General features: G+C 40.7%; 1 protein-coding gene across 1 annotated transcript in view; it reads left to right on the plus strand.

Moving 5' to 3' along the window:
* Positions 1 to 25,091, plus strand: part of COL9A2 (collagen type IX alpha 2 chain) — a 103,739-nt gene that overhangs the window by 14,764 nt on the left and 63,884 nt on the right. Inside the window, exons 3-8 of the mRNA XM_073615427.1 lie at positions 10,226 to 10,258; positions 13,414 to 13,476; positions 19,952 to 20,005; positions 23,583 to 23,618; positions 23,707 to 23,730; positions 23,844 to 23,897. Of these exons, the coding sequence (XP_073471528.1) occupies positions 10,226 to 10,258; positions 13,414 to 13,476; positions 19,952 to 20,005; positions 23,583 to 23,618; positions 23,707 to 23,730; positions 23,844 to 23,897 (264 nt within the window). The remainder of the gene's footprint in view (positions 1 to 10,225; positions 10,259 to 13,413; positions 13,477 to 19,951; positions 20,006 to 23,582; positions 23,619 to 23,706; positions 23,731 to 23,843; positions 23,898 to 25,091) is intronic.

The following is a 25,091-nucleotide window of genomic DNA, read 5'->3' on the forward strand; positions in this document are numbered from 1 at the left end:
TGCAGCATTAAAGGGTGACAGTGTTTGCAGGAAGATGGTGTAGTATTAAAGGAGGGCAGTGTGTGCGGGAAGGGGGTGTAGTGTTAAAGGGGAGCAGTGTGTACAGAAAGAGGGGTGTAGAGTTAAAGGGTGGGGATATGTGTGCAGGAAGAGGGGCAGTGTGTGCAGGAAGGGGGGTGTAGGGTTAAAGCAGGGCAGCGTGTATAGGAAGGGGGTGTAGGGTTAAAGGGGGACAGTATGTGCAGGAAGGGGGTGTAGTATTAAAGGAGGGCAGTGTGTGTGGGAAGGGGGTGTGGTGTTAAAGGGGGGCAGTGTGTACAGAAAGGAGGGTTTAGGATTAAAGGGGGCAGTGTATACAGGCAGGGGAGTGTGGAATTAAAGGGGGCAGTGTATACAGGAAGGTGAGTGTAGGGTTAACGGGGGAGGGCATTATGTGTAGGAAGGGGGGCAATATGTACAGTTTTTTTGGGGGGTGGGTGGAAGTAGCTGGTCTTGTGCGTGATGATGTAACACATACAGGTGAAATGGCCCTATTGAAAATAATGCCTCTATACTGCCCTAACCTCCCACTATACTACCTTAACCTGCCACTATACTGCCAATATACTGTCCTAACCTGCCACTATCACTGCAGTGTCCTCTCCCCTGCCAGTTGTGACCCCTGTCATCCACCCTGCTGACCCCTGTACTTAGCTCTGCTGTTCCCTGTTCTCAGCTCTGCTGACCCCTGTATATTGCCCTACTAACTAATGCCCTCTGTACACTGCCCTGCAAACTACTGACCCTATCCTCTGCCCTGCTGACCCCCTGTACACTGCCCTGCTGACCTCTCATCCTCTGCCCCCCTGACATTATTTATTGTACCCCCACATCAGACAGGCTAGATCTGGCCCTAGTGTGTTTATCCTTTGCTTGTGAAAAACCTGATTCACACCTATGCATTTTTATAGTGCTTTTTACATTTTGCAGATTTGTACTACAGATCATGTTCCATAGGAAACCATGTTAGATGGACTGTAGTGCAAATCTGCAAAATGCAAAAAGCACTAAAAATGCATAGGTGTGAATCAGGCCTGAGTGTAAACCAATCAGCTTCTAACCATAGCTTGTTTAATTAAGCTTTAGCAATAAAACCTGAAAGCTATAGTTAGAAGCTGATTGGTTTCTCTACAGAATTGTGACTAATTTTGCCCTCTCTAGCTTTAGCAAATAAACCCCATTGTCTTCCAGGCCCTTAGTGGGCCTTAATTATAGTTATGATGAGCCTGGAGGACTGTATGTTGTATTCCCTCAAGTAAATAAAGTATCGCAAGAGCAGGTGCAGGCTATATTCATTCATTAATATGTGTTGGAGCTGGCAGGAGCTTTTCGCTGCACCGCACATGCAGACATGGATACCTGACACAAGTGAGCAGCAGCTTGTTGTATACTTACATTTTTACCTACAAAAATGATTTTTTTTTTCTAAGTGAACTTATCCTTTAAAAGAGTTTGTATTTAGTTTTCAGCATAATATATTCAGTTTTGTGCTTTCACTGTCCTTGTAAACAAGCCAGGAGTGGTGAAACACATCAAGGAAGGTTGGTTCTCGGATGGAGATACTGTTGTATGCAGTCAACTTATTGACTATTAATAAATACAGTAAGAGAACCTAAGAGTGGAATGTGGCTGATACATCTTTTCATATTTTTGGTGGAGATGGATTATAGTGGCCAGCACCTGGATTTCCATGTATAAGAGGGATGAGTCTTAGGTGGAGCTTTGTGTATGTTTGTGAATTTGTGTCCATCACAAATATCCAATTACAGTATATGAAGTGGCTTTAGTTTTACATATTCTCTGCACACTATTGGATGTTTGAATGACAGGTTCATCATTTGTAAATTTCCTTCATTTCACTTCCCTTCCTATTGACACTACCATCAAAACTGAAAAGTGCAATACATACTGGAGGAATCACCTGTTCAGTACTTGGCATTGCTACGTTTTATAAACCCATTGCAGTCCTTTTCGGTTATCAATTAATCTGAGAACAGCTGCTTTTTTCTCTGACAAAAAACAGTGTAAAAAACAATTTCACTATCAATTTGATTCAAACCAATCTCAGATGTCTAAGTTTGATTGGTGATATAAAAGCAGGCCAAAGACAGGGAGAGTTTACATAGCACAGGTTTCAGGAAATACACTCTCAAAGACACTGTGCATTTCTCTGTGGTTCTGAGAACACAGAGAAAACTGAATTGACTTTTAGTACATGGCTGGATTTGCTGGATACCTAATTTAATTGATCTTTGAAAAATGTTCTATAAGTAAATGAGATCCATTATTTTTAACTAAATCAAAGTGTAGCTGTGCAGAGTATGTCTGGAAGCTAGGCACTAAGGTCTGATACCTTTAAAGCTTGAGTGTATGTCTATTGATTCCAGTGGTGTAAAGAGGGTAGGGCCAAGGCTGCGATGGCACCGGGCATCCAACGGGGGGAGGGTGTCTAGAGTCAGGACAGATACAGCCTGCCACCAGGCAGCCCTTTAGCCTTTCTGCCACTCACAGAATTTATGAGGTTTAAAAGTTTTGCCATTACTAATTCTACAAATGGCAGTCCTGTTCTCTATAGGTTGATGTCAGTCAGATTCAGACCTGATACAGTTCATGGCTACAGTTTCATTTCTAACCAACAGTGCCAGGTGTCTATGATTTCCAGGCAGAGACTTTACCAGGTTTATAAGTTTTGCCCTTACTCATTGTGAGGAAATGACAGTCCTGTTCTCTAAATGTTGATGTTTCTTTGACAGTTTGACTGACATCATCATACGGAGAATAGGACCATAAATTCCACACAATCAGTAAGGGCAAAACTTATAAACCTGGTAAAGCCTCTGCCTGGAAATTATAGAAGTTTGGAACCACACGGGTTAGAAATGAAACTTCATGAACTACTGTGGCTTCCAATACCATTTCTATGTTGATGACACCCAAATCTATCTTTCTACCCCTCAGCTTATCCCATCAGTCACCTTATGTATCACTTTACTAACAGACATCTCAGACTAGAGGTCACACCACTTCCTTAAACTCAATATGTCCACAACTGAGCTCATAATATTTCCTTCCACATAGTTACACAGTTACATAGTAGGCAAGGTTGAAAAAAGACACGAGTCCATCAAGTCCAACCTATGTGTGCCCCTTCCCCTGACTTCTCTGTTGAGGTTGATGGCACAACTATCAGTTCGTCCTCGCATGCCAGGGTGATAGGTATAACCCTGAACTCTGAACTCTCCTTTTATCTCCACATCCAATTGCTATCCAAATCTTGCCTCCAGAACCAGCATTTTCAAAATACGCCCCTTCTTAACTAACAACACCACACATTTTCTAAGTCACTCCCTGGTTATCTCTCACCTCAACTACTGCAACTCCCTCCTCATTGGCTTTCCTTTACAATCAAGGCGTTTTTCCCTGGGCATCACCACACCTCTTCATGCCACTGGTGAATTCTTACTTCAGCTTGGACCAATGTAAGTATATATGTACCTGTTGGATCCCAATAGAAGCTGGAAATTACTATAGTAGACACCACTACTACAGTGGTCTCCACTAGCTTCTGATCCCTTTGCCATGCAGTTGTCCTGTCTTGTTGTAAACACAGGAGGTTGCTTGCTCAGCACTTCAGGGAACACTTTGCATTCTATCAATGAATGCAAAATATTCTCTGATTGGACATTGTGGAAATCCAGGGTGATGATGTAATGATCTACACCTGATCCAGTCAGAGAACACATTGTATTCACTAAAAAAAATGCAAAGTGTTCTCTGAATAGTGTCAATGCTGAGTAAATGGTCTCCTGCAATAAGCAGCAGGGCAGCCACCTCGCACAGGACCTGGAAGCTAGCAACAATCTGCCATGTAGTAATCAATATAGTTTTAGTTAGACTTAAAAAGGATGCGCTTGGTCGCTGTGTTAAAAAGACTGCTGCAACATAAAATCCCTGGAAAGTTGGCATACTAAAGAACAAAAAATTACATAAAGTGCGCTGTCAATCAACTTGAGTGCAAAACCTCATGAAGTGAATTTTTGAATAACCTTTGCATATTAACAAACGGATACAAAGTGACAAAAAATGAAACAAACCAGTGCAGTGGAACAAAGTCCTGCAATTAAAAAGGTTTGATCTAAAAATATATTATCAAATAAGTTCAAAGGTGTTAAAAAACAAAAACTGTGTGAATGAAGTATGTTAGTCCATCCATGAATCAACAGCAGTAAAAAATGACAGTGTCCATCCACAACTGAAAGGAACAGTGAAATTCCAGGCAACCTTATCCAGCCCTCCTTCACCACCATGTTTAAAGTAATGGCAGCTTCCCAGATCCTAGCATCTAAATACGTGTGTCTCCACAAATGGAAATCAGCAGTAAAGGATCGCTTTCTGACACTCAAGCTGGACTCCAACTCCACCCACAGGTACAGACATCCCAACCAGGTGAACAGACGCGTGTCCCCACCAAGGCGTTTATGCGAATAGATTCCTGATCATCAGTCACTGGGATATAGATAGAGCACCGACTTCATGTGCTCAGTTAATACCGTGTGGAGGAGGTAAAAAAACTCATAGTGCATTAACTCTTTAAAAATTAATTACGTTTTAATAAAAAGTTGCACTTACAAAAATTAGGTAAAAAACAGCAAAACAGTATGAGCACAGCCGCCTGCAGTGCAGTCCATGCTCCAAATGCCACACTACTAGCTCCTTATCGAACGCGTTTCCCCTGAATAGGCATCGACTGGGAATGGACATTCACTTCATAAGGTTTTGCACTTAAGTTGATTGACAGAACACTTTATGTATTTTCTTTATTTTTAATATAGTATTAGTGCCTACTACAATGATTTCCAGTTTCCTTGAGGAGGGTCCTACGGTATAGCATAGAAATACTTCTATTGGTACAAGCTTGACCAATTTAACTATGTAAAAAACACCATACCTAAACTTCAGCTTTAATGGACACATTTGCTGAGAAAGATATGCAGATGTCCTGAAATTTCTAGATACCTGGATGTCATGCAGATCCACCAGCATCAAAACTTTTTTAGGCATTAAGCAACAACAAGTATGTTCTGACTTTATTGTGACCTAACTTACTGCATTCATGTTCTGAGTCAGTGAATCAAGAAGTAATGAAGCCAGAGACACACAGGCAACCATTTCTTCCTGGACAGGTTTCCTTTAAAACCACTTTGCCATCAGTGATGGCATTTTGCAGCACATTCTGCACCCCTCACACCATTCTAGAGCCAGTGGAGTGGAAATTCTGGGCATCCAAGGAACATATCTTATTTTAGAAAATAGGAGGCACACAATGCAGCTTAAAGTGGATGTAAACCCAATGTCATCCTTTCTAAACTACTGCCATAGGGGTTATCTATAAGGATATACATGCCTCCTGCATGTATCTTTAGCTGTCAAATGTCTCCTCTCTATCTGTTATGAGACCCGAAAAGCTGAATATTCTGTGGGTGGGTCTGTTGTCTGGAGCTCGGTGGGTGGAGTCATGATGTCAGTAGACTCCCCGCCCACCTCTACACTCCCCTTGTCAATATGCATTTTCTCCTGTGTATTTCTTACACTGAACTTCTGCTATGATCTCTAACATCCAGTGAAAAGACAGGAAAGTAACCACATGACTTCAGCATGCCAAATCATGCTGAGGTGTGGAACAGCCAATCCTTGCAGAGCTGCTGAAGAAAGGAGTGGGGGAGGGAATTAAAAAATAATGCATGTCTTAGGCTAGTGCACGAGATGTAAATCACCTGTCACTCACAGCAAGGGGGAGGATTTGACAAAGTTTTTCTCTGTCAAGTTTTATCTCACTGAACAATAAAAGAGGATTGCTCAGAGATGGATTAACTCTTTGTGGCAAGACTGGGCTCAAATGATAGGAAATCTTATACTCTACATTATGACATTAAAAAAAAAAAAAAAGTGGGTTTACATCCACTTTAAGAATTTTTTTTTTAATTACAGCAACAGTTACTGCTATTGAGTATTCCCGCTAACCCAGATCTTGATGTTCAAATATAATATTGATTCACTGTTAACATGTCACTGTACTATAATATAGATCAGAACTCAGCAAAGAGTTTGAGGCTCTTCAATTGTGGAAACACGGCTTTTGAAAATAAGTATTGAGCATCCTGCTGTAAAACACAGTATGGGAGTTTATAATTGCACAGTGTGCCAAATTAGTTTAATAGAAAAATTGCACATGCTAATATGATTTAATGATATCCTTAGAACTGTATACAAAATGTATTAGTTACATACCAGTAGTTATAAAAATCTGTCATAACATAAAGGGCAGTGCGTTCCATGCTGAAATAGAAGCAATTGCATACAATAATTGTATGGTCTGTGATGATTTCCCAGTTTGTTCATTTGCCTTCAATAGATTTTTTCTTAGAAAATCCGCAGTACTTTATCTTAATTCTCCATTTTTGGTGACTCGAACACACTTGTCTACTTTTGGCCCTTGTAAAAACACCTACCTGTTTTTAAAATCAATGGAAACACTTCAAAGCGCATATCATGTGTTGTGATGGAAAAGCATCAAAATGCACTTATAACATGTGTCGGCAAGCATGATTTCTACATCAATGCGTGTGTTTCAATTGACAGATTCAAAAGTGAAATACATCTGCCAAAATCAGACAAGTATGAATAGGCCCTAAAGCAAACCTGTTATATGTCTATTCGCGGTAAAGCAATTGGTTTGCTTGAATCCCCCACCCCGCCATATACCTCCTTTTTTTATTCCCCTCTGCTCCACCCAGGGCCCTGAGGCAAAGAACATTTGACTTAGGGCACATGTGGTTCACCCTGTATAACAGCCTTAGCCAATCAGAGGTATCACACGTGAAGTCCATAGCCCTGTGTAAGCTACATACAACTTCAGTGTCTTGCCTACAAAGGGATTTCCTTTGCGTCTCAATGGAGCAGCGTAGGAACAAAATAAATACAAGTACTGTATATGCTGCTGGGGAGGGCTAAATTAAGTATACTCATTCATGAGCAAAGCGCATGTTCAGTTCAAAATGAACTGCAAGAAGCAGTATATGTCAGTGACCTGTCCACAGTGCTGATAGCAGGATAGACAGGTATAAAGAAATGTATTTTGTCCATTACACTCACTATATTAGGTATTATACAAAATGTTCTTGCACTCAGTGATGTATGAAGGCAACAAATTTTATTTTTAATAAATTTTTAAATCCTTAAAATCATCTTTCTTACCATACAAACATTATGTGCCAAGTTGGACTATCCAGACTGAATATACTCTAAAATCATCCCATTAGAACCTACTCAGTCTCATTCACTGAGTGTGATTGTGTACAGTAGAACCACATTATGGAGCCTAATGATGGCACATCAGGGACACTTGTGTTTCAACTTCTTGTGCTAGCGAGGTGAAAAGTTGGGTAGCGGTAAAATCTGCAATCCAATATTTGTCTGTCAAAATGCCATCAGATATGACATTTTTTGGAGTTCAGCACCATAATTAAAAGTAACCTAAATTTTAAAACAACCAAACAAATAGTTGTTAATACAGCTTGCTACCATAAACGCATTTCTTGATTAGAGCATCCTTTGCTTCCCAAGGCCCCCTACAGTGCAATAATTGCAATACGTAGGACACAAATATAAGCACTGATTGGACAGATGGTTCTTCTTTATTAGCTAATGAGATGTAGAAGTCTTTGATGTATTTCCTTTAATATTAGAGTCATATGGTATACTGTTTATTTCATGGGTCTTGTTTATACATGTTACCAACCTGACACATGGTGTGTGGACACACAGACATGAAGTATAAACAGAAATCATTCATTCTAATGGCATTCAGACTAAGGCCTCATACACATGATACGAAAATCAGAAGGGAAAATTCATAAGACGAGCTGTCTGCGGATTTTCAGATTGTTAGTATGGTGCTTTCAACAGCCGATTTTACTTTTTCATCAGACAAAAGCTATGCAGGCTATAAAATTTTTGCCGGATGTGAACTCAATGTCTAATTTTCAGATGGTCAGTACAGAAATCGTCACACACAAAAGTCAAAAGTACAAACGCATGCTCGGAATCAAGAATTCTTAATCTAGAATTAACATTCGTGATGTGGCAATTGATGAAATGTCGAAATGCAGCGCACATTTTCATCTTCCTTAATGGAATAACCCTTTCAGAGCCCCCAAACATTATATATATATATATATATATATATATATATATATATATATATATATATATATATATTTTTTTTTTATCAGAGAATCTAGAGAATAAAATGGCGATGTTGCAATATCTTATGTCACATGGTATTTGTGCAGCTGTGTTTTAAACGCAACTTTTTGGGAAAAGGGACACTTTCATGAAATTTAAAAAAACAGTAAAGTTAGCCCAATTTTTTTTGTATAATGTGAAAGATGATGTTAGGCCAAGTAAATATATACTAAACATGTCACGCTATATAATTGCACGCACTCGTGGAATGGCGACAAACTTTGGTACCTAAAAATCCCCATAGGCAACATTTTAAATATTTTTTACGGTTACCAGGTTAGAGTTAGAGAGGAGGTCTAGTGCTAGAATTATTGCTCTCGCTCTGATGATCGCGGCGATACCTCACACATAGCGGGCGCGACTTTCATATGCGTTTTCTTTGCTACGCAAGCTCAAGGGGGCAGGGGTGCTTTAAAAAAAAAAACATTTTTTTTCTTATTTATTTTATTTATTTTTATATTCTTAAATTGTACTTAAAAAAAAAAAATTTGATAATTTTTTTTTTTTTTATAATTGACAATTTTTATTAAGTTTCAGCATATACAATACAGTGGTTTAAAACATAAACAACAGAGAATTAAGTAATAAAAGGGAAGAATTAGTCACAAACAGCTCTGGGATGGGCATAGAGGTCTTTTGATCACTTTTATTGCTGTAAACATCCCTTGTGACAGTAATAGGTGGTGACAGGTACTCTTTATGGAGGGATTGGAGGTCTAAAAGACCCCCAATCCCTCCTTTGCACTTTAAAGTATTCAGATTTTTCGGCGATTCTGAATGCTGTATATTTTTTAAAACCGGTGCCATTGGCAGCCGAGTAAACAGGAAGTGACGTTGTGACGTCGCTTCCGTGTTTTACAATCAGGAGACTGGAACGAAGCCATTTCCAGCTTCGTGCCAGTCTGTTCCTAGCCGCCGGAAGTGGCAGATCGTTGATCGGGTCTCCCGGTGGGACGGGAGGCCCGTTGAGAGAGGCGGGAGGCAGCGAGAGGGGGGACGTCCCCTCCCGCTCCTCCGGGATCGCATCGATTCTTATCCCTGGAAAGCCGATCGCCCGCTCTAAAAAACGGTACCGGGATGATGCCTGCAGCTGCGGGCATCATCCCAGTATAACCCCTGAAAGCCAAGGCCGCACATCTGCGTACGCTCGGCGGGTAGGGGATAATAATGAAGCTTCTTTGCTGGTGATACTGATGTACAGTAGTTATGCCAAATTAATTTTAAAAGGCATTTGTTTTTTATGATCTGAAAATCGCGAATCAACGATCACCAAACTTCTACTAACACGAAATTAGCAGAAGGGGCCCAAAGGGTGGCGATTGAGAAATTAACTTCCTCTTTATACTCTCATAGTATGTCACTATGATCTTGTTTGTCAAACGACAATATGCGGATAGTTAGTATGCTTGACAAAATCCTGCAGACGCGCTTTTGACAAAAATCAGACGCTCGATCATACAACAATCAAACTGTGTGTACGAGGCCTTAACAAACTGATAATCCCAAGGGTAAACCAATCTTTCACTGTGGCATCAAGTTGAGAGAACTTTCTAACAATGACAATAATTTACGACAGCTGTTGAAAAATGAAAATATGTTTCCTTTGAAAATATTGCTTTGATAGACTAAAATAACCCTTTAGGGGAACAACAATTGGTTTAATCGATCATTATAAAATGTAAATAAGACTTTTTGTTTTGTACAATTTCAAGTTTTGAAATTACTGTTACAATTTGCTACATTTTCTTTATAATTCATCATTTCACAGCAGAAAATATTCATCCCCTTTTGGATAAGTAATGATTTTTTTTTTCTAACGTGAGAACCATCAGGATGAATTAGTAGATCATTTGTTAATTGAACTCTATTTCTGTTTCTGCAGGGTGACAGAGGGCCTCCAGGAATTGGTCCTGCGGTGAGTACCAATTAAGGGTCTAATCCTTTAGTACATAGAAAGGAAACCCATTCATTAAATCCTGTCTGTTCATAAACATTGTAATTCCTGGGAATTCTTTTATTTTTAACATTTAATTATTTGCTTAATAGGTAGTCTAGCTAAAATACAAGATAATTTTCAGATCTTGTATTAATAGGAAGCTATAATAGATTTGAGTCAAATTAAAATAAACATGTTTGCATTGATAGACCTTTTAACTGATGTGTATATGTGTGTGTATGCACATGTGTGTGTATATATATATATATATATATATATATATATATATATATATATATATACGTGTGTGTGCTTTTTTTCACAAATAAACATTTAATGATTCCCAGAGCACTTTAGGTTTTCTAAATAGGTAGCAATTGCTTGCTCTGTCTGACTGAAACCCCAGACAGATCCATAAAGACGGAGGAGGAGAAGGGATTGAGTGGAGTCATTGCACTGATTCATTCACTTGTATGTGCAAATTGTGGTTTCAACTACTGAGCCATGGAAACAGATATTTTACAAAAGGAGGTATGGAGAGACTGGAAAACATGAACAGGAGGCTGAAGCTCCACCTGCTGGCTGGGTATAAGAATGCATAATATTCATGTGTAGTATTTCATATTTACCTGACTACAGTAAAAAAAAAGTCATTAATAAAAATATTTTGTAGTCCTGATCAAAATAAAATAAAAATGTGTAAAACCCAGTGGGGCCCGTCCATTAGGGGTGCAGCGGCGCTGCCCCCTAATTCATGCGCCCGGCCCCTAATCTACATGCAGGGCGCCAGACGCATGGATTGCAATGGGGTTTATTTTTTAATTTTTTTTGAAGCACATGATTAGAGCCTGAGGCTCTAATTGGCTTAAAAAAAGGGTGGGCTCGGGGCGCAGAGCACTGTGCCGGAGCCCACCCAGTTGTGTGACGTTAGCAAATTAATATTCGCTAATGTCTTCCTGATTCTCCTCCCGGCCAATCAGGAAGCCGTTCCTGAGACCCGATTGGCCAGGGAGTCTTAGAACGGGTTTTAGAATTCGCCTCCTGTTCGGCTGGGAGGAGAAGCAACGACTGTAATAGGAGGGAAGAGACGGAGCGGCCCAGCGGGAGCTGATGCGGAGAGCCTGATCAGAAGAGCTGGAGCCAGTGCAGAGAGCGGAGAGCCTGATCGGATGAGCGGGAGCTGGTGCGGAGAGCAGGGGAGCAGAGTGAGTACCTACCTGGGCCACCCCTTTTTGTTGCTGCTGTCATTTTGGATATGACACAGCCTGTTTTCTGGAATCTTGGAGTGGCGGTGGAATGTCTTGTTTGCCGCACCCCCAAAAATATACAGCACCACCCGCCACTTTTAAAAACACTATAGGGTTGATTTACTAAAACTGTAGAGTGCTAAATCTGGCACAGCTCTGCATAGAAACCAATCAACTTCCAGTTTTTTTTTTTTTTTTGTCAAAGCTTAACTGAACAAGCTGAAGTTAGAAATGAAATGGCCACCGTGCACAGCTGCACCAGATTTTGCACTCTCCAGTTTTAGTAAGTCAACCCTATATATTCTCTTTAAGGCTGTAGTTGGATCATATTTGAAACATTGGCGGAAGCACAAAGTTTTCCTTTAAAATATTAGTATAGTTCTACGGTTATGTTTTGAATAATTAGGTAATATAATAACCAGTGAAATTTAGCAACTGAACTACTACAGTACCAGACACTATGGGACTGATGGGAGTCAAGTGATGATCCCCAAGCAGATAAACTGACAGTACAGAATATACTGATTACACTGCCTGTTGCAGGTTGACTTATATGTGAATCTTGTGTATTTTTTTTTTACTCTGGGTGTGTATTGGTAGTTCAGACCAACACATGTCCATGCCTTCATGCCTTCATGACTTCTCCTTTTTTACTGTTTGAGACGAAAGTATAGTGCCAAGGGGTCCGGAAGCTCACAAATATTATATCAACAAATGTTACCTTAACTAGAGTATTACTTTTGTATGAGTTATGTATTTTTTTTTTCCTTGAAGAGTCATGTTTTCTGTCCATCTTTTTGATGCGTTGGATATCTTTAAAGTGGTATTAAACCTCAAAACAAAAATGTAACGTCTTGCAGCTTACCAAGTTTTAGTTGGATTGTTAATGAGCTATCTTCATCTGCATTAGTTATATCTTCTAGGCTTTTTTTCCCCTTTACTTTCACCTGGTGATCTGGCCAGTAACGCACTTCCTTTTAGGCTGGTTTTACTCTATGGAGGAGCAACAAAACCACTCTTGGACAGCAGCATTGTCAGTCTGGTGAGAGAGCAGACTTAGAAATACTAGCTGATTGAAATCAACTTGTGTTTTTAAGCAGTTTTAGCAACATTTTTCCTCTTTTGGGATATCATTTTTACATATATGAATAAAAGCTAATCATTGTATGCACCCCTGTTAGTGTTAAATGGTTTTCCTTAACACTATAACTGCACTTCTGCTGGACAGCTTGGTCTCTTAAGAGCCCTTTCACACCGAGCCGCCCTGGGCATCAGCGGAAAATCGGCGCTATTTTTAGCGCTGCTTTACCATCTTTTTAGCGCCGATATTCGGGCGCTAGCGGGGACGGTTTTAACCACCCCGCTAGCGGCCGAAAAGGGGTTAAATCCACCCGCAAAATGCCGCCCGAGCGGCGTTTTGACGGTGGTATCGCAGCGCTGCCCCATTGATTTCAATGGGGGCAGCGGTGGAGGAACGGTGAGTAAATAAAGGAAAAAAAGCCCAAAACGAAAAATAATTCAGTCACCATATCTAAGGATTGGTAAGCTGCAATATAACACATTTTGTTGCCCTTAATACCACTTTAATATTACCTTATATAGTACTCATACTTTATTTTAAATTTTTTTGTTTTATGTTCCTGGTCTTAAGTTAATAAATATTTTGATTCTTCGCAAGACATTTCATTTTGTGGTTTTTCAACTTTTTTATATCCCATATAGACCATACTCTCATGTGAAATTTTCTCAACCTCAATTATTTCTGCCCTTGTAATAAATACTACAATGGCACATTTTTATGTTATACATATCAGACTTTAAGATCTATTAAATAGTACATTGTTTTAATTTCATGCTGCATATTTGATCCTTGTCTAATTCTTTCAGGGCCCAAAAGGAGAACCAGGGCCTCCTGGACCCGATGGTCCTCCTGGTGAATCTGGAATTGATGTAAGTAGATAAAACTAGGTGATGTCCAAAGCATTACTTATTATAGAGTTCCCTTTCTCAGTGCAGTATTTATGAATATCTGCTATACAAAGGTAGCGCACTGTTATACAGAAAAAGTAAAATGAGAGAAAAAAGAACATTCCTTTGTCACTTGTTAATTATATGTAGTGCTGTAGACCCTAAGGCCCATTTCACACGGGGCAGATCCATCCAAGTGGAATGTGCCTGCTCAGCAGGGGGTCTCTCCACTGATTCCCGCTGAGCAGGTGGATGACAAGTCCTGTCCCCGCCACTAGGACAAAGCCCGCTCTCCTCTATAGGGTGGTCAGATGGAAACGGACTGCATGTCCGTTTCCATCCAGTTGTCATCCAAATTGACCCGCTGGACGGATGGCAAACGTATCGCCATACGTCTGTTTTCAGCGGATTTTGTTGGATCAGATGCCAGGCAGTCAGAGGACACATCTGCTTCCCCATAGATGACAATGGGTGACTCGATCGGGTCCGATCATGTATAAGGGCCTAAAGGGGAAAATTTTCTAAGGCTGGTGTTGATCTGGGTAAAAGATTACTTTTTTTTTTTAAACCTTGATGACAATAAATAAAGAAACTAAATAGAAAACACAGTAAATTTTCTTTAAATCGCTCAGGTGATTTTTTTTTTAAGTATAGAAAGGGTCTGTTCTTTGGCTTCACCCCTTTCTGCCCCTAAGGTAAGCTAATCAAAGTTAAACTAGTTGAACACTCCTTTTCTTTTAAGACTTACTATAATGTATGTCTCCTTCTTCACCCTTCAAATTTTTTTGTTTTCATGGGGATGGAAGTACAGCTCCCACTATACTCAGTAGACCCTAATGCTACAGTTGCATCGCTTCCTCCCTCTCCTCCTTACCCTTCACAAAACACACACCCCTGGCATTATTTTGTGAATGGCCAGAAGGATAGGGAAATTGAGATGTGACCATAGCATGGGGTCTCTGGAGTAGGCATGGGTGTACATTGGAAGCTGTACTACCACCTGCACATAAACAAGAACATTTAAAGGGTAAAGAAGGAAGTGTATTTTTTTTTGGAAGGTGGCTTTAGAGCAGGGGTCAGTAGATCACTGATAGGTGATTGGTAGATCACGGTCTGGGCTTGCTGACCCCCCCCATTCCAGAGCATCAAAGTGCAATGCAGAGGGACTACTTTTATGCCGCGTACACACAGTCGGACTTTTCATCTACAAAAGTCCAACGGACGCCGACGGACTAAAGCTGGCTGGTAATCCGATCGTGTGTGGGCTTCTCCGGACTTTCAGCAGACTTTTTCAGCCTCAAATCCGACGGACTTTAGATTTGAAACATGCTTCAAATCTTTACGTCGTAACTACGACGGACCCCGAAATCCGCTCGTCTGTGTGCTAGTCCGACGGACAAAAACCCATGCTAGGGCAGCTATTGGCTACTGGCTATGAACTTCCTTATTTTAGTCCGGTGTACGTCATCACGTACGAATCCGTCGGACTTTTGCGTGGTCGTGTGTAGGCAAGTCCGTTCGTTAGAAAGTCTGCTGCAAGTCCGCCGAAAGTCCGCCGGAAGTCCGCCGGAAGTCTGTCGGACAGGCTGTCGGACTTTTGTAGACGAAAAGTCCGACCGTGTGTACGCGGCATTAGAGTTGGAGCTGTAGGCATAAGCCACATAAACTGATGCCTCCTCTGTGGTGCTGGCTCCTGTCCCATGCAAAGTGATATTCCGGCTAGCAGTCTCCAGAGTGGTGTCAGCAGCAGGCAAGAAGAGATCTTCAGGTCAGTGTGAAGCAATACACTGGACATAATAGTATAGGGATGCTTTCACACGGATGTGCTGTGGTTTACCTACACCGTGGGTGCAATGCAGTGTACCAGTAGCTTTCCTGTGGGTTTTCTGCACTTAGCCATAGACTTCTATTATACTGTATTCTGCGGGTTAGGTGCACTTTCTGAAAGCGCATTAAAACAACTGAATGCAGGAGTTTTGATGTGTTTTCAGAAAGTGCACAGCATCCACAGGATATAATAGAAGTCTATGGCAAAGTGCACCTAACCCAGGAAAGTTGCAGATGCACTGCACTGCACCACATCGGTGTGAAAGCAGCCTTATAGTGGGCTCAGAACCGTAAGGGTTCATTTACATTTGCAGTTTGGGGGGTGGTAAAACACCATAGTTAAGCTCTGTTTTTATCACCCCTGCCCTAACCACACCCCCTTTAGTTGCAGTGTCCAGGGGTATAGACATGTTGCAGCCGCAGCAGGAGTTATATGCCCTGTCATGGTTGGTGGGTGTAGCACCTGGCAAGCATGACCCATTTGAGTGCATGCGACCACTCTGCAAGTGCCTTGCAACCTTGTGCAGTACAGCAAACAAGGTGTTAAAGCAGGCAGCATTGTTTTGCTTTCTCACCACCTGCTTTAACCCCTTGGACCTTGCAGAAGCATGCAGTTGTGGGGCACTTACAGAGTGGCCCCATTTACTTGAATGGGTGGCAATTGGCAGGTGGTAGCACACACCAAAAGCAACAGTGGATTTAATTCCTGCTGTGGCATGTGTACACCTTTGGCTGCTGCCTCAGCAGCTAAAGGAGGTAGGGATTGGGGGCGGTAAAACCACATCTCAACTGCAGGGGTTTCCCCTACCCCCAACTTTACGTGTGAATGAGCCCTAAGGATGCAACTAAGGGCTCATTCGCAAGTGCAGCAGGCACTCTGAAAAGCGATCCCAGTGTGTTTGACAGGTGATGAAGAGGTGATATGATTGCCGTGCAATGCACACGATTGCAACACGGTTGCTGCAATTAGAGGTTTAAATCAGGTGGGAGGAGGCGACACAGGGCAACACTGTGCCCGGTGATCTTTGACTTCTCCCATGTTGTTCAGGTAGATCTCCACCTCTTTAAGGTTGCCTACCCCTGCTTTAGAGGAAACAGAGGATTCAACTAATTCAAAATCATTAGGCTTTCTGTATTGTGCCTGGAATTGGGCTTTAATTATACACAAAATCTAGGCTAACTACCCAATTAAAATCTTAATTATGTACATATTAGAAAATGTGTAACTGTGATTGTAAACTTTAATTGCTATATAAAGTGCAAAGTGTGGGATAGTAAAAAGTACTGATTAATGTTTATAAATGTTTTACTGCATAAATATATGTGTGTAAAGGGAAATGCCTGCAGTAGCGTAAGGTCTATTACCTAGTACATGTAATAACAGAAAAAAACACCCTCTGTCAACCCTTTTAAGCCAGCCATTGAACGATTTTTCCACAGTCAGCGTTGATGGGGAAATGCCTCCCATGGAGCAATTGTGTTCTCTCGGGGGGGGAGAGGTCCATTCTAGGAGAACACAGCTATTACTGCTAGTGGCTATAATAGCTGTGAGCAAAAAAAACACATCTAAAATTCAACAGACTGGTTGTACCCAAGTTGATCGATCAATACAGCCTGCCTATACATGGTTCAAATCCTGGCCGTCCCTGCTAAACCGGTGGAGATTTAAACCGTCTATGGCCAGCTTTAGCCTGGAGAAACCCCTTTAAAAAATGTTCACATGCCAGGAAACAGTTGTTAAAATTGTTGATTATTACAGTTCACTAAACAATGAGTTTCAGAAAGTTTAAAATAAAAGGAAAAGAATATGGCAAACCTAACGGGTTTCCCACCCAGAGCAGGTTATTTTACAACACTCCTATGTTCTATATGACAGTAATAATCATAAAATGACAAATAAAAATAGTGGCCAGAAAAGAAGTACAGACTGTGTAAATTATAGTGTCCTCTTACACTGACCACCAATATAAAAGGATATTTTTTTCCTGGAGCACTTCTCCAATAATCACCAAGGTTAGGGGGCATTACACTGACCACCAATGTAGAACATTTGTCCACTGAACATCAAAGTAGGGGGCATTTTCACTTTCAATATATTTATAGTGAAAAAATGTAAGGTACAAAACATAGCCAACTACTGGTGTAAAGTGAAGACACAGTTTTCACTGTACTACTTTTGTGGCCATTATTATTATTATATGTTTCATGATTAGCATTGACAATAATTTTGTTGTTTACAGCAAAAGGGAGTTGAAAAAATATTCACCCTGGCTGTCAAATTCTTTTTTATTCTACTTATTATTATATCTACAATTTACTTATCATGATAATGTACTGTAAGTTATGGATAGAATATATTATAGAAGGTGTTTCCTGAGACCTGAACATTATTTCAAGGACTACTCCATGGTAAAAATGCTTGAGAAAGGTTGCTTTGGAGACTTGATGTTGTATCACAAACCCAGCAACACGGATGCATGTGAAGAACAAATTTCATCACTTATATGAAATGGTATGTAGAGGTTAGAACCCAATTAGTTATGCTGATCAAAGGTATTAGAATCAGGCTAAACATTTTAAATGGAGATGGTGCTTGAGTCTCTCATACAAGAACGCAAAGCTGGTCACAGCTGTAATCACTGTGACAACACCTCTGACTATACCATTGCACTCTGACTTATTTAAATATAATTCACCTGTGTCGCTCAGGCATAAAGGAAAAGAAAGATTTAATAAAAACATGATGCAGAAATATACTGTATGTGGGGGAAAAACATTGATGCTTAAAATATTTTTCTGTAATTACATTTTATGAACTTTAGTTACACAAGCTGGGTGAAAGTAATTTTATTTTGTTCTCTGCTTTCCCAGTCTTGGATGACTGCTTGCTGTGTCCTTTAATAGCCTTGCATTGTTCTGTGTAACAGAAAATCAGGAGTGTGCTGGAATATTGCTTACCTCGCTGAACAAATTCAACTTCAATTATCTTTAGCTCTGGCAAAATCTGGAAATGTTACAAACTAATTTTAGACATAGTTCCATTGTGAGTCTTAACTCAAAATTTCACATTAAGAAAATAGTATACAGTTTAAACTGTTACATATAGTATACATGTATTAAAAAAAAGTTGATGCATCCAGTCTGTTCTTCCAAATAAAAACAATAGTGAAGGTCCAAAACCATGTAACTATTCGATGTAGGAAGTATGCTTATTTGGAAATGAATTATCATACATTCAATGATTTGCTAATAACCCAGCATGCATATACACCATTCAGCGCATGTCAAGCAGTCTATAAAGCAGTAACTCACAATGCTGGCTTGCCTTTATCACACTCAATGAGACTGATATGAGATTGAATGACAGTGTTTTCTTTGTATGGCCTCCTCTACCCTTCAGGTATTACATTAAGCTGACATTTAGGCTCCATGCACACTGGCTTAAAAATTGCTGCTTCTACAGGAGTTTTGTGTTTTTTGCAGAAGCAGCCTAATGTTATCCTATATGTCTATGCAGATTAGAACAATTACAGGCATATTTTGAGCTCAGCGATTAGAGGCAGGAAAAAGACCCTTCTGGTTTGCGTTTCTGATTGAAGCTTTCTGGAAGAAAAAAAAACGCTAAACTCTCCTAAACTGTGTACAAAACGCTCTATATGAGGGGGTTTTTTTCTGCCAAGGGAACTGACGTTTTTTTTTAAGCCCAGTGTGCATAGTAATTTTCAATAGCAAGCAGTGACATCACCAAAAAATCTCTGTGCTGCTGCTTTGTTAAATGAAGGGAGAGTTGGCTAAACACATTATTAATGAGCAAGTAGCAAAATGCAATGCTTTTCTCCATGTGCCTGATTCACACCTAGGCATTTTTAGTGTTTTTTGCATTTTGCTGATTTGCACTACAGAATGTGTTCCATAGGAAACCATGTTAAATGGACTGTAGTGCAAATCTGCAAAATGCAAAAAGCACTAAAAATGCATAGGTGTGCATCAGGCCTTAATTCTCATTTCAGCCCAATCATTAACATGGCAATACTTCCAAAAATAAATATAGCTAAAAGCAATTTAGGATACTGCAGGCAGCTCTCTTCCAATTTTTTCTCCTACTTTTCCTTATTACAGGTTTTCAAAGTGGGATTGACTGAGTAGAGCCATAGCCATAGTCTGCATAGACAGTCATTCAGAAGCTGACAGTGAGCAGTTACTCCATCTTTGAGAAATTTAATATATTTCACAACATATTATAGGATAGCTGCCCACATTATCAAAAGGTGCTTTTAGTGGTTAAGAGCTTTTGAAGGGATTTTTTAGGTTGGGGATGAGAGCATCTAGTCATAGAGGGAAATATTTCTTCTGACTACTCCAGTCACAGGGTACAGATATGATGGGGGGGGGGGGGCTCTATTCTAGTGCTAAGCCCATTCCTGCATGGTCTTAAAATGCATCTAACTGTACTTTATATAATTGTACTGTGAAAAACCCAATAAATATTAAAAAAAAAAAAAAAATGCATCTGTCAGTTTTAAAAGCGAATACTTTTAAAAAGCAAGTACTAAGAGTTGCACTCTTAAAAAGACAGCAAACGAAAAAGAAAAGTATTGTGTACTGACCATAAATTGTCATCTCTTCCCAGGGATTAGAAGGAGCCAAGGGAGATCCTGGACCTCCAGGACGACCAGGTGCCAAAGTAAGTGTCACTAAATTCTTTAAATGCTACTTGTTCTCTTTCTTAATTGTACTACTTTATCTCTTACCATCATGCTATGTGCTAAATATCTTGTTCATCCGGCATTGGACACACAGGGGTAAACTGGATTTCCTATTTTATAGTCATGCCAGTTTCTATACAAGTAACCCATCAATTATATACTGTATAACATGACAGGACAGGTTTCTGTAGTTGCTATCTATAAAAAGCAAGGATTTAGTAGGATGGGTGAGTTTTTTTTTTTACTACTGACAGACATTTCAAATACAGGCAGTCCCCAGGTTACAGACAAGATAGGTTCTGTAGGTTTGTTCTTAACCACTAAGCCACCGCCCACCGTCATATGACGGCTGGACGAGGCTTCTGTTATTCTGGGAGGACGTCATATGACGTCCTCGCCTTCCCGAGCCACTAGGGGGCGCGCGCGCCCGCCGTGTCACTCGGGACCCGGTGCGCGTGCCCGGCGGCCGCGATGTCCGCCGGGCACCCGCGATTGCCTGGTAACACAGCAGGAGCGTGGATCTGTGCATGTAAACACAGATCCACGTCCTGTCAGAGAGGAGAGGAGACCGATGGCTTGTCCCTTGTACATAGGGACAGCGATCGGTCACCTCCCCCAGTCAGTCCCCTCCCCCCACAGTTAGAATCACCTCCTTAGGTAATACATTAACCCCTCGAGCGCCCCCTAGTGTTAACCCCTTCCCTGCCAGTCACATTTACACAGTAATCAATGCAATTTTATAGCATTGATCGCTGTATAAATGTGAATGGTCCCAAAAATGTGTCAAAAGTGTCCGATGTGTCCGCCGCAATATCGCAGTCACAATAAAAATTGCAGATCGCCGCCATTACTAGTAAAAAATAAATAAATAATAAAAATGCTATAAATCTATCCCGTATTTTGTAGACGCTATAACTTTTGCGCAAACCAATCAATATACGCTTATCGCAATTTTTTTTTACCAAAAATATGTAGAAGAATACGTATCGGCCTAAACTGAGGAAAAAATTTGTTAAAAAAAAAAAAAAAATTGGATATTTATTATAGCAAAAAGTAAAAAATATTGTGTTTTTTCAAAATTGTCCCTCTTCTTTTGTTTATAGCGCAAGAAATAAAAACCGCAGAGGTGATCAAATACCACCAAAAGAAAGCTCTATTTGTGGGAAAAAAATGATAAAAATGTAATTAAGGTGCAGTGTAACACGACCGCGCAATTGTCATTCAAAGTGCGACAGCGCTGAAAACTGAAAAATGGCTTGGGCAGGAAGGGGGTGTACGTGCCCTGTATTGAGGTGGTTAAAGTGGTTGTAAGGCAGAAGATGCATTAAGATAAAAAACCTTCTGTGTGCAGCAGCCCCCACAGCCCCCCTAATACTTGCCTGAGCCCCCTCTCGATCCAGCAATGTTGCACAAGACACTCGGCTGTCCGGGACTCCATTCATTGGCTGAGACAGCAGCGCGGCGCTATTGGCTCCCACTGCTGTAAATCAAAATCAGTGAGCCAAAGAGGAGTGAAAGGAGGCAGGGCCAGGGCGCGGCTCTGTGTCTGAATGGACACAGGGAGCTGTGGCTCGGGTGCCCCCATAGAAAGCTGCTTGCTGTGGGGGCTCTCAACAGGAGGGAGGAGCCAGGAGCACAGAATAGGGACCCGAGAAGAGGAGGATCTGGGCTTCTCTGTGCAAAACCACTGCACAGAGCAGGTAAGTGTGACATGTTTGTTATTTTTCACAAAAACAAACTGACTTTAGTATCACTTTAAGTTGAATTTGCATGTAAGTTGGAACAGGTACATTTTTTAAGTGTAACTCCAGCCAAAAAATATTTTTACGTTTTGGATAAGATAGGGAAGGGTTAACTGGCCATGCAGTTATGTGGGATTGCTAACGGGTCCGCCTGACAGAAGGTGGCGGCATGCGTTGAGAAGTAAGATGTTTGCCTAGCAGTTTCCGGGACCATCGTGACGTCACGCTGCCTTCTATCTTAAGTGTGAGTCAGATGTTTGTAACTCCGGGACTGCTTTTATGCTAAGTAGTGAAGTTCTATTACGAAAGACTAAGTCATGAAAGTCTAGATCACAAGGCACAGGACAATTATACATCACGGATTGGTATTAGATTTTTGGCACTGATACATTTCGTGCATCTCTTTTCCAAATGCCATATTTCACTTCTCATTAACTGTTAAAGACATATTCTACCTTTTTCAAATATTTAATAAATGCACCCAATTACACCCTAAGGGTCCATTCACACTTGTGAGACTCAAAGTTGCACGATTTCCAGTGTGACTTTGATCTAACTTTACACACTCTGGCACTAAGTTGCATCAAAGTCACTTTAAAGTAGCACAGGCACCTTTTCAAAGTCGCTGCAACTTTAAAATGCACTGATCTGAACTGGTGCAATTTCAATGGGCTGTGACTTGTCATGTGATTTTATGTGTCCAAAGTCACATGACAAGTCGGGCAATTTTTTTTATTTTTTATGGTTGAACTAGATGGACTTTTTTCAACCTGACTAACTATGCAAATGTGAATGGAGCCTCAATATGGGTATAACATAAACATAGTCAAAAAGGTGGACTTAGCTTGATAATAAAGCAGAGTAGAAAACAGAGTGAAGAAATGAGACCAGATGTGCATCAGGCAACGTTTTTTTTTCACTGGGTCGGCAAGCGTGGTACATCGTGATTGATGTAGGTCTGCATCGCTGGATTGCGTGATTGGTGGTGGATATAAATCTTGGGGCTCTTTTGGGTTTTATTTTAATAAGGAAATTGTCAAAAAACATTCTTATTGCATTTTTTGTGAATGGTTACAGTATATACCCCTTAATTATTCACATAGGGGAGGGGCAGTATCTGGAAGCCACCTCATTGTTTAAGGGGAATTCCAGATTCCGATATGCACCTGTCTATAGACTTACACAACCACTGGGACAGGATTGTGAGGAACAAGCCCTTGACCTCATCAACTTGGGGACAAGGTGCTTGCCAGTTGGATACCTCCCTGGCAAGGTACCCTCCATTTTGAGGGCATATGACCTGGTATGGTTTGGGGGGGGGGGGGGTGCCTGCTAGTTTCTTGCTTTCCTGGCCTGCTAGTCTTTCTGCTCAAATAAGGGTCTGGTATGAATTTTTCAGGGGGACCTTATGCTTTTTCTCTTGATTTTTGCATGGGGGTGGCGGGATTTGGCATTAAAATCCATACCAGACCAAAAGGGAAAATGGCCAAAACTATCACCACTCACTTTCTTTCTTAGTGACAAGTTACCAGAACCAATAAAGAGGGTGAATCTCTCTGTCAGGAACACAGACATAAATTAAAAATCTGAGGGGAGTCTTACCCTTACCCTTTCCCATTTTATCCAAAACAGTGCTGTAGGGTGAGCAACGCAAGTTAAAAAGAGATTATCCTGTGACTTTTAATTCAGGTTTTATAATGTTTAACTCTTCAGCCCACCTACTGTAATAGATATGTCTGTTTAGAAAAAGGCAAAACTACAAGTTTGTTTTTATCTTTTGTATTAATATATAACTGGTTTTATTGTTTTATAGGGTCAGCTGGGGCTGTCAGGGCCTCCAGGAAAGCCAGTAAGTATTATTGGTTTACATCACTCACCTTTTGTCTGTTTTTTAGTATTATATATTATTATAAACATTTGTTTCTTTTCCCTAATAGGGTCCTGGTATTGCTGGACTTCCTGTAAGTGGGTTATTGCTTTAACCATATGTGTTCTGCTGTATTTATCTATTATTTATATATTACAAAATACATAATAAATAAAACAAGGCTGAAAATATCCAATTTTCATGCAGGGAAACGCAGGACCAGTTGGACTTCCTGGAGAAATTGGCGCCACAGGAGCAAAGGTAGGGAATTATATGTGGACATTGCTACTTGCACATGCATATGATAATAATTATAACCCCTTTAAAAGGCTAATGCTCATGGGTGCCTATCAGGGAGTGCCCAAGTCCCATTAGAATTGTTCCAGGTATAGGTCAGAAAAGTTACCTCTATACAGCAGGACCACAGACTTTCTCAAAAGCTGATCGTAACCCGTTTGAGCATTCTTAAAGTGGTGTGCATAGAGTCTTACTAAGACTGCCAGTTTAGTTGGTTGTATAACCATTCTAATGCCCTGTACACACGATAGGATTTTCCGACAACAAAATCCATGTTTTTTTCCGACGAATGTTGGGTCAAACTTGTCTTGCATACACACGGTCTCACAAATCTTGTCAGAAATTCCGAACGTCAAGAACGCGGTGACGTATAACACGTACGATGGGTTGAGAAAAATGAAGTTCAATAGCCAGTGCGGCTCTTCTGCTTGATTCCGAGCATGCATGGAACTTTGTGCATCGGAATTGTCTACACACGATCGGAATTTACAACAACGGATTTTGTTGTCGGAAAATTTGAGATCCAGCTCTTAAATTTTGTGTGATGGAAATTCCGATGGAAAATGTCCAATGGAGCATACACACGGTCGGAATTTCCGACAACAAGCTCCTATCAAACATTTTCTGTCGGAAAATCCTGTCGTGTGTACAGGGCATAGCTGTAATGACCTGGGCTAGAGTAGAAAACTTAGAAAGTGATATTAAAGGATTTTTTTTTTTAATTTCTGTGCAACATCATTGCACAGAAAGTTCCCTTACCTCCTCTTCTTGAAGTCTCCTGTCAGCACTGTCCACTTCACCCTCCTCCTTAGCAAGCTGGGTGCTAAGGAGGCACCTGTGTGCATGCACTTCTGAGCCGTGCTGTGTGCATCCATAGACACACAGCACTAGTAAGCCAGGCGGCCCCCACTCCCACCACACAGGAGTTAGTCTGACAGCAGCAGGTGCCTTATGGCTCCTGCTGTCCTCAGTGTCTCCTGTGAGATCATGAATTGAAGGGAGTTGTGTTGCAGCCAACACATCGCTGGAGCTGTGACAGAAGTCAAGTAAGTGTTTAGAGGTGGGTTTGGATAGGAGAGAAGTTAGGATTTTTTTTTTTTACCCTAATGCAAAGAATGCATTAAGGTAAAAAAAAATCATTTTGGTTTTAAAACTATT

This window comes from Aquarana catesbeiana, linkage group LG02 (assembly GCF_042186555.1).
Source record: "Aquarana catesbeiana isolate 2022-GZ linkage group LG02, ASM4218655v1, whole genome shotgun sequence".
NCBI lineage: Eukaryota > Metazoa > Chordata > Amphibia > Anura > Ranidae > Aquarana > Aquarana catesbeiana.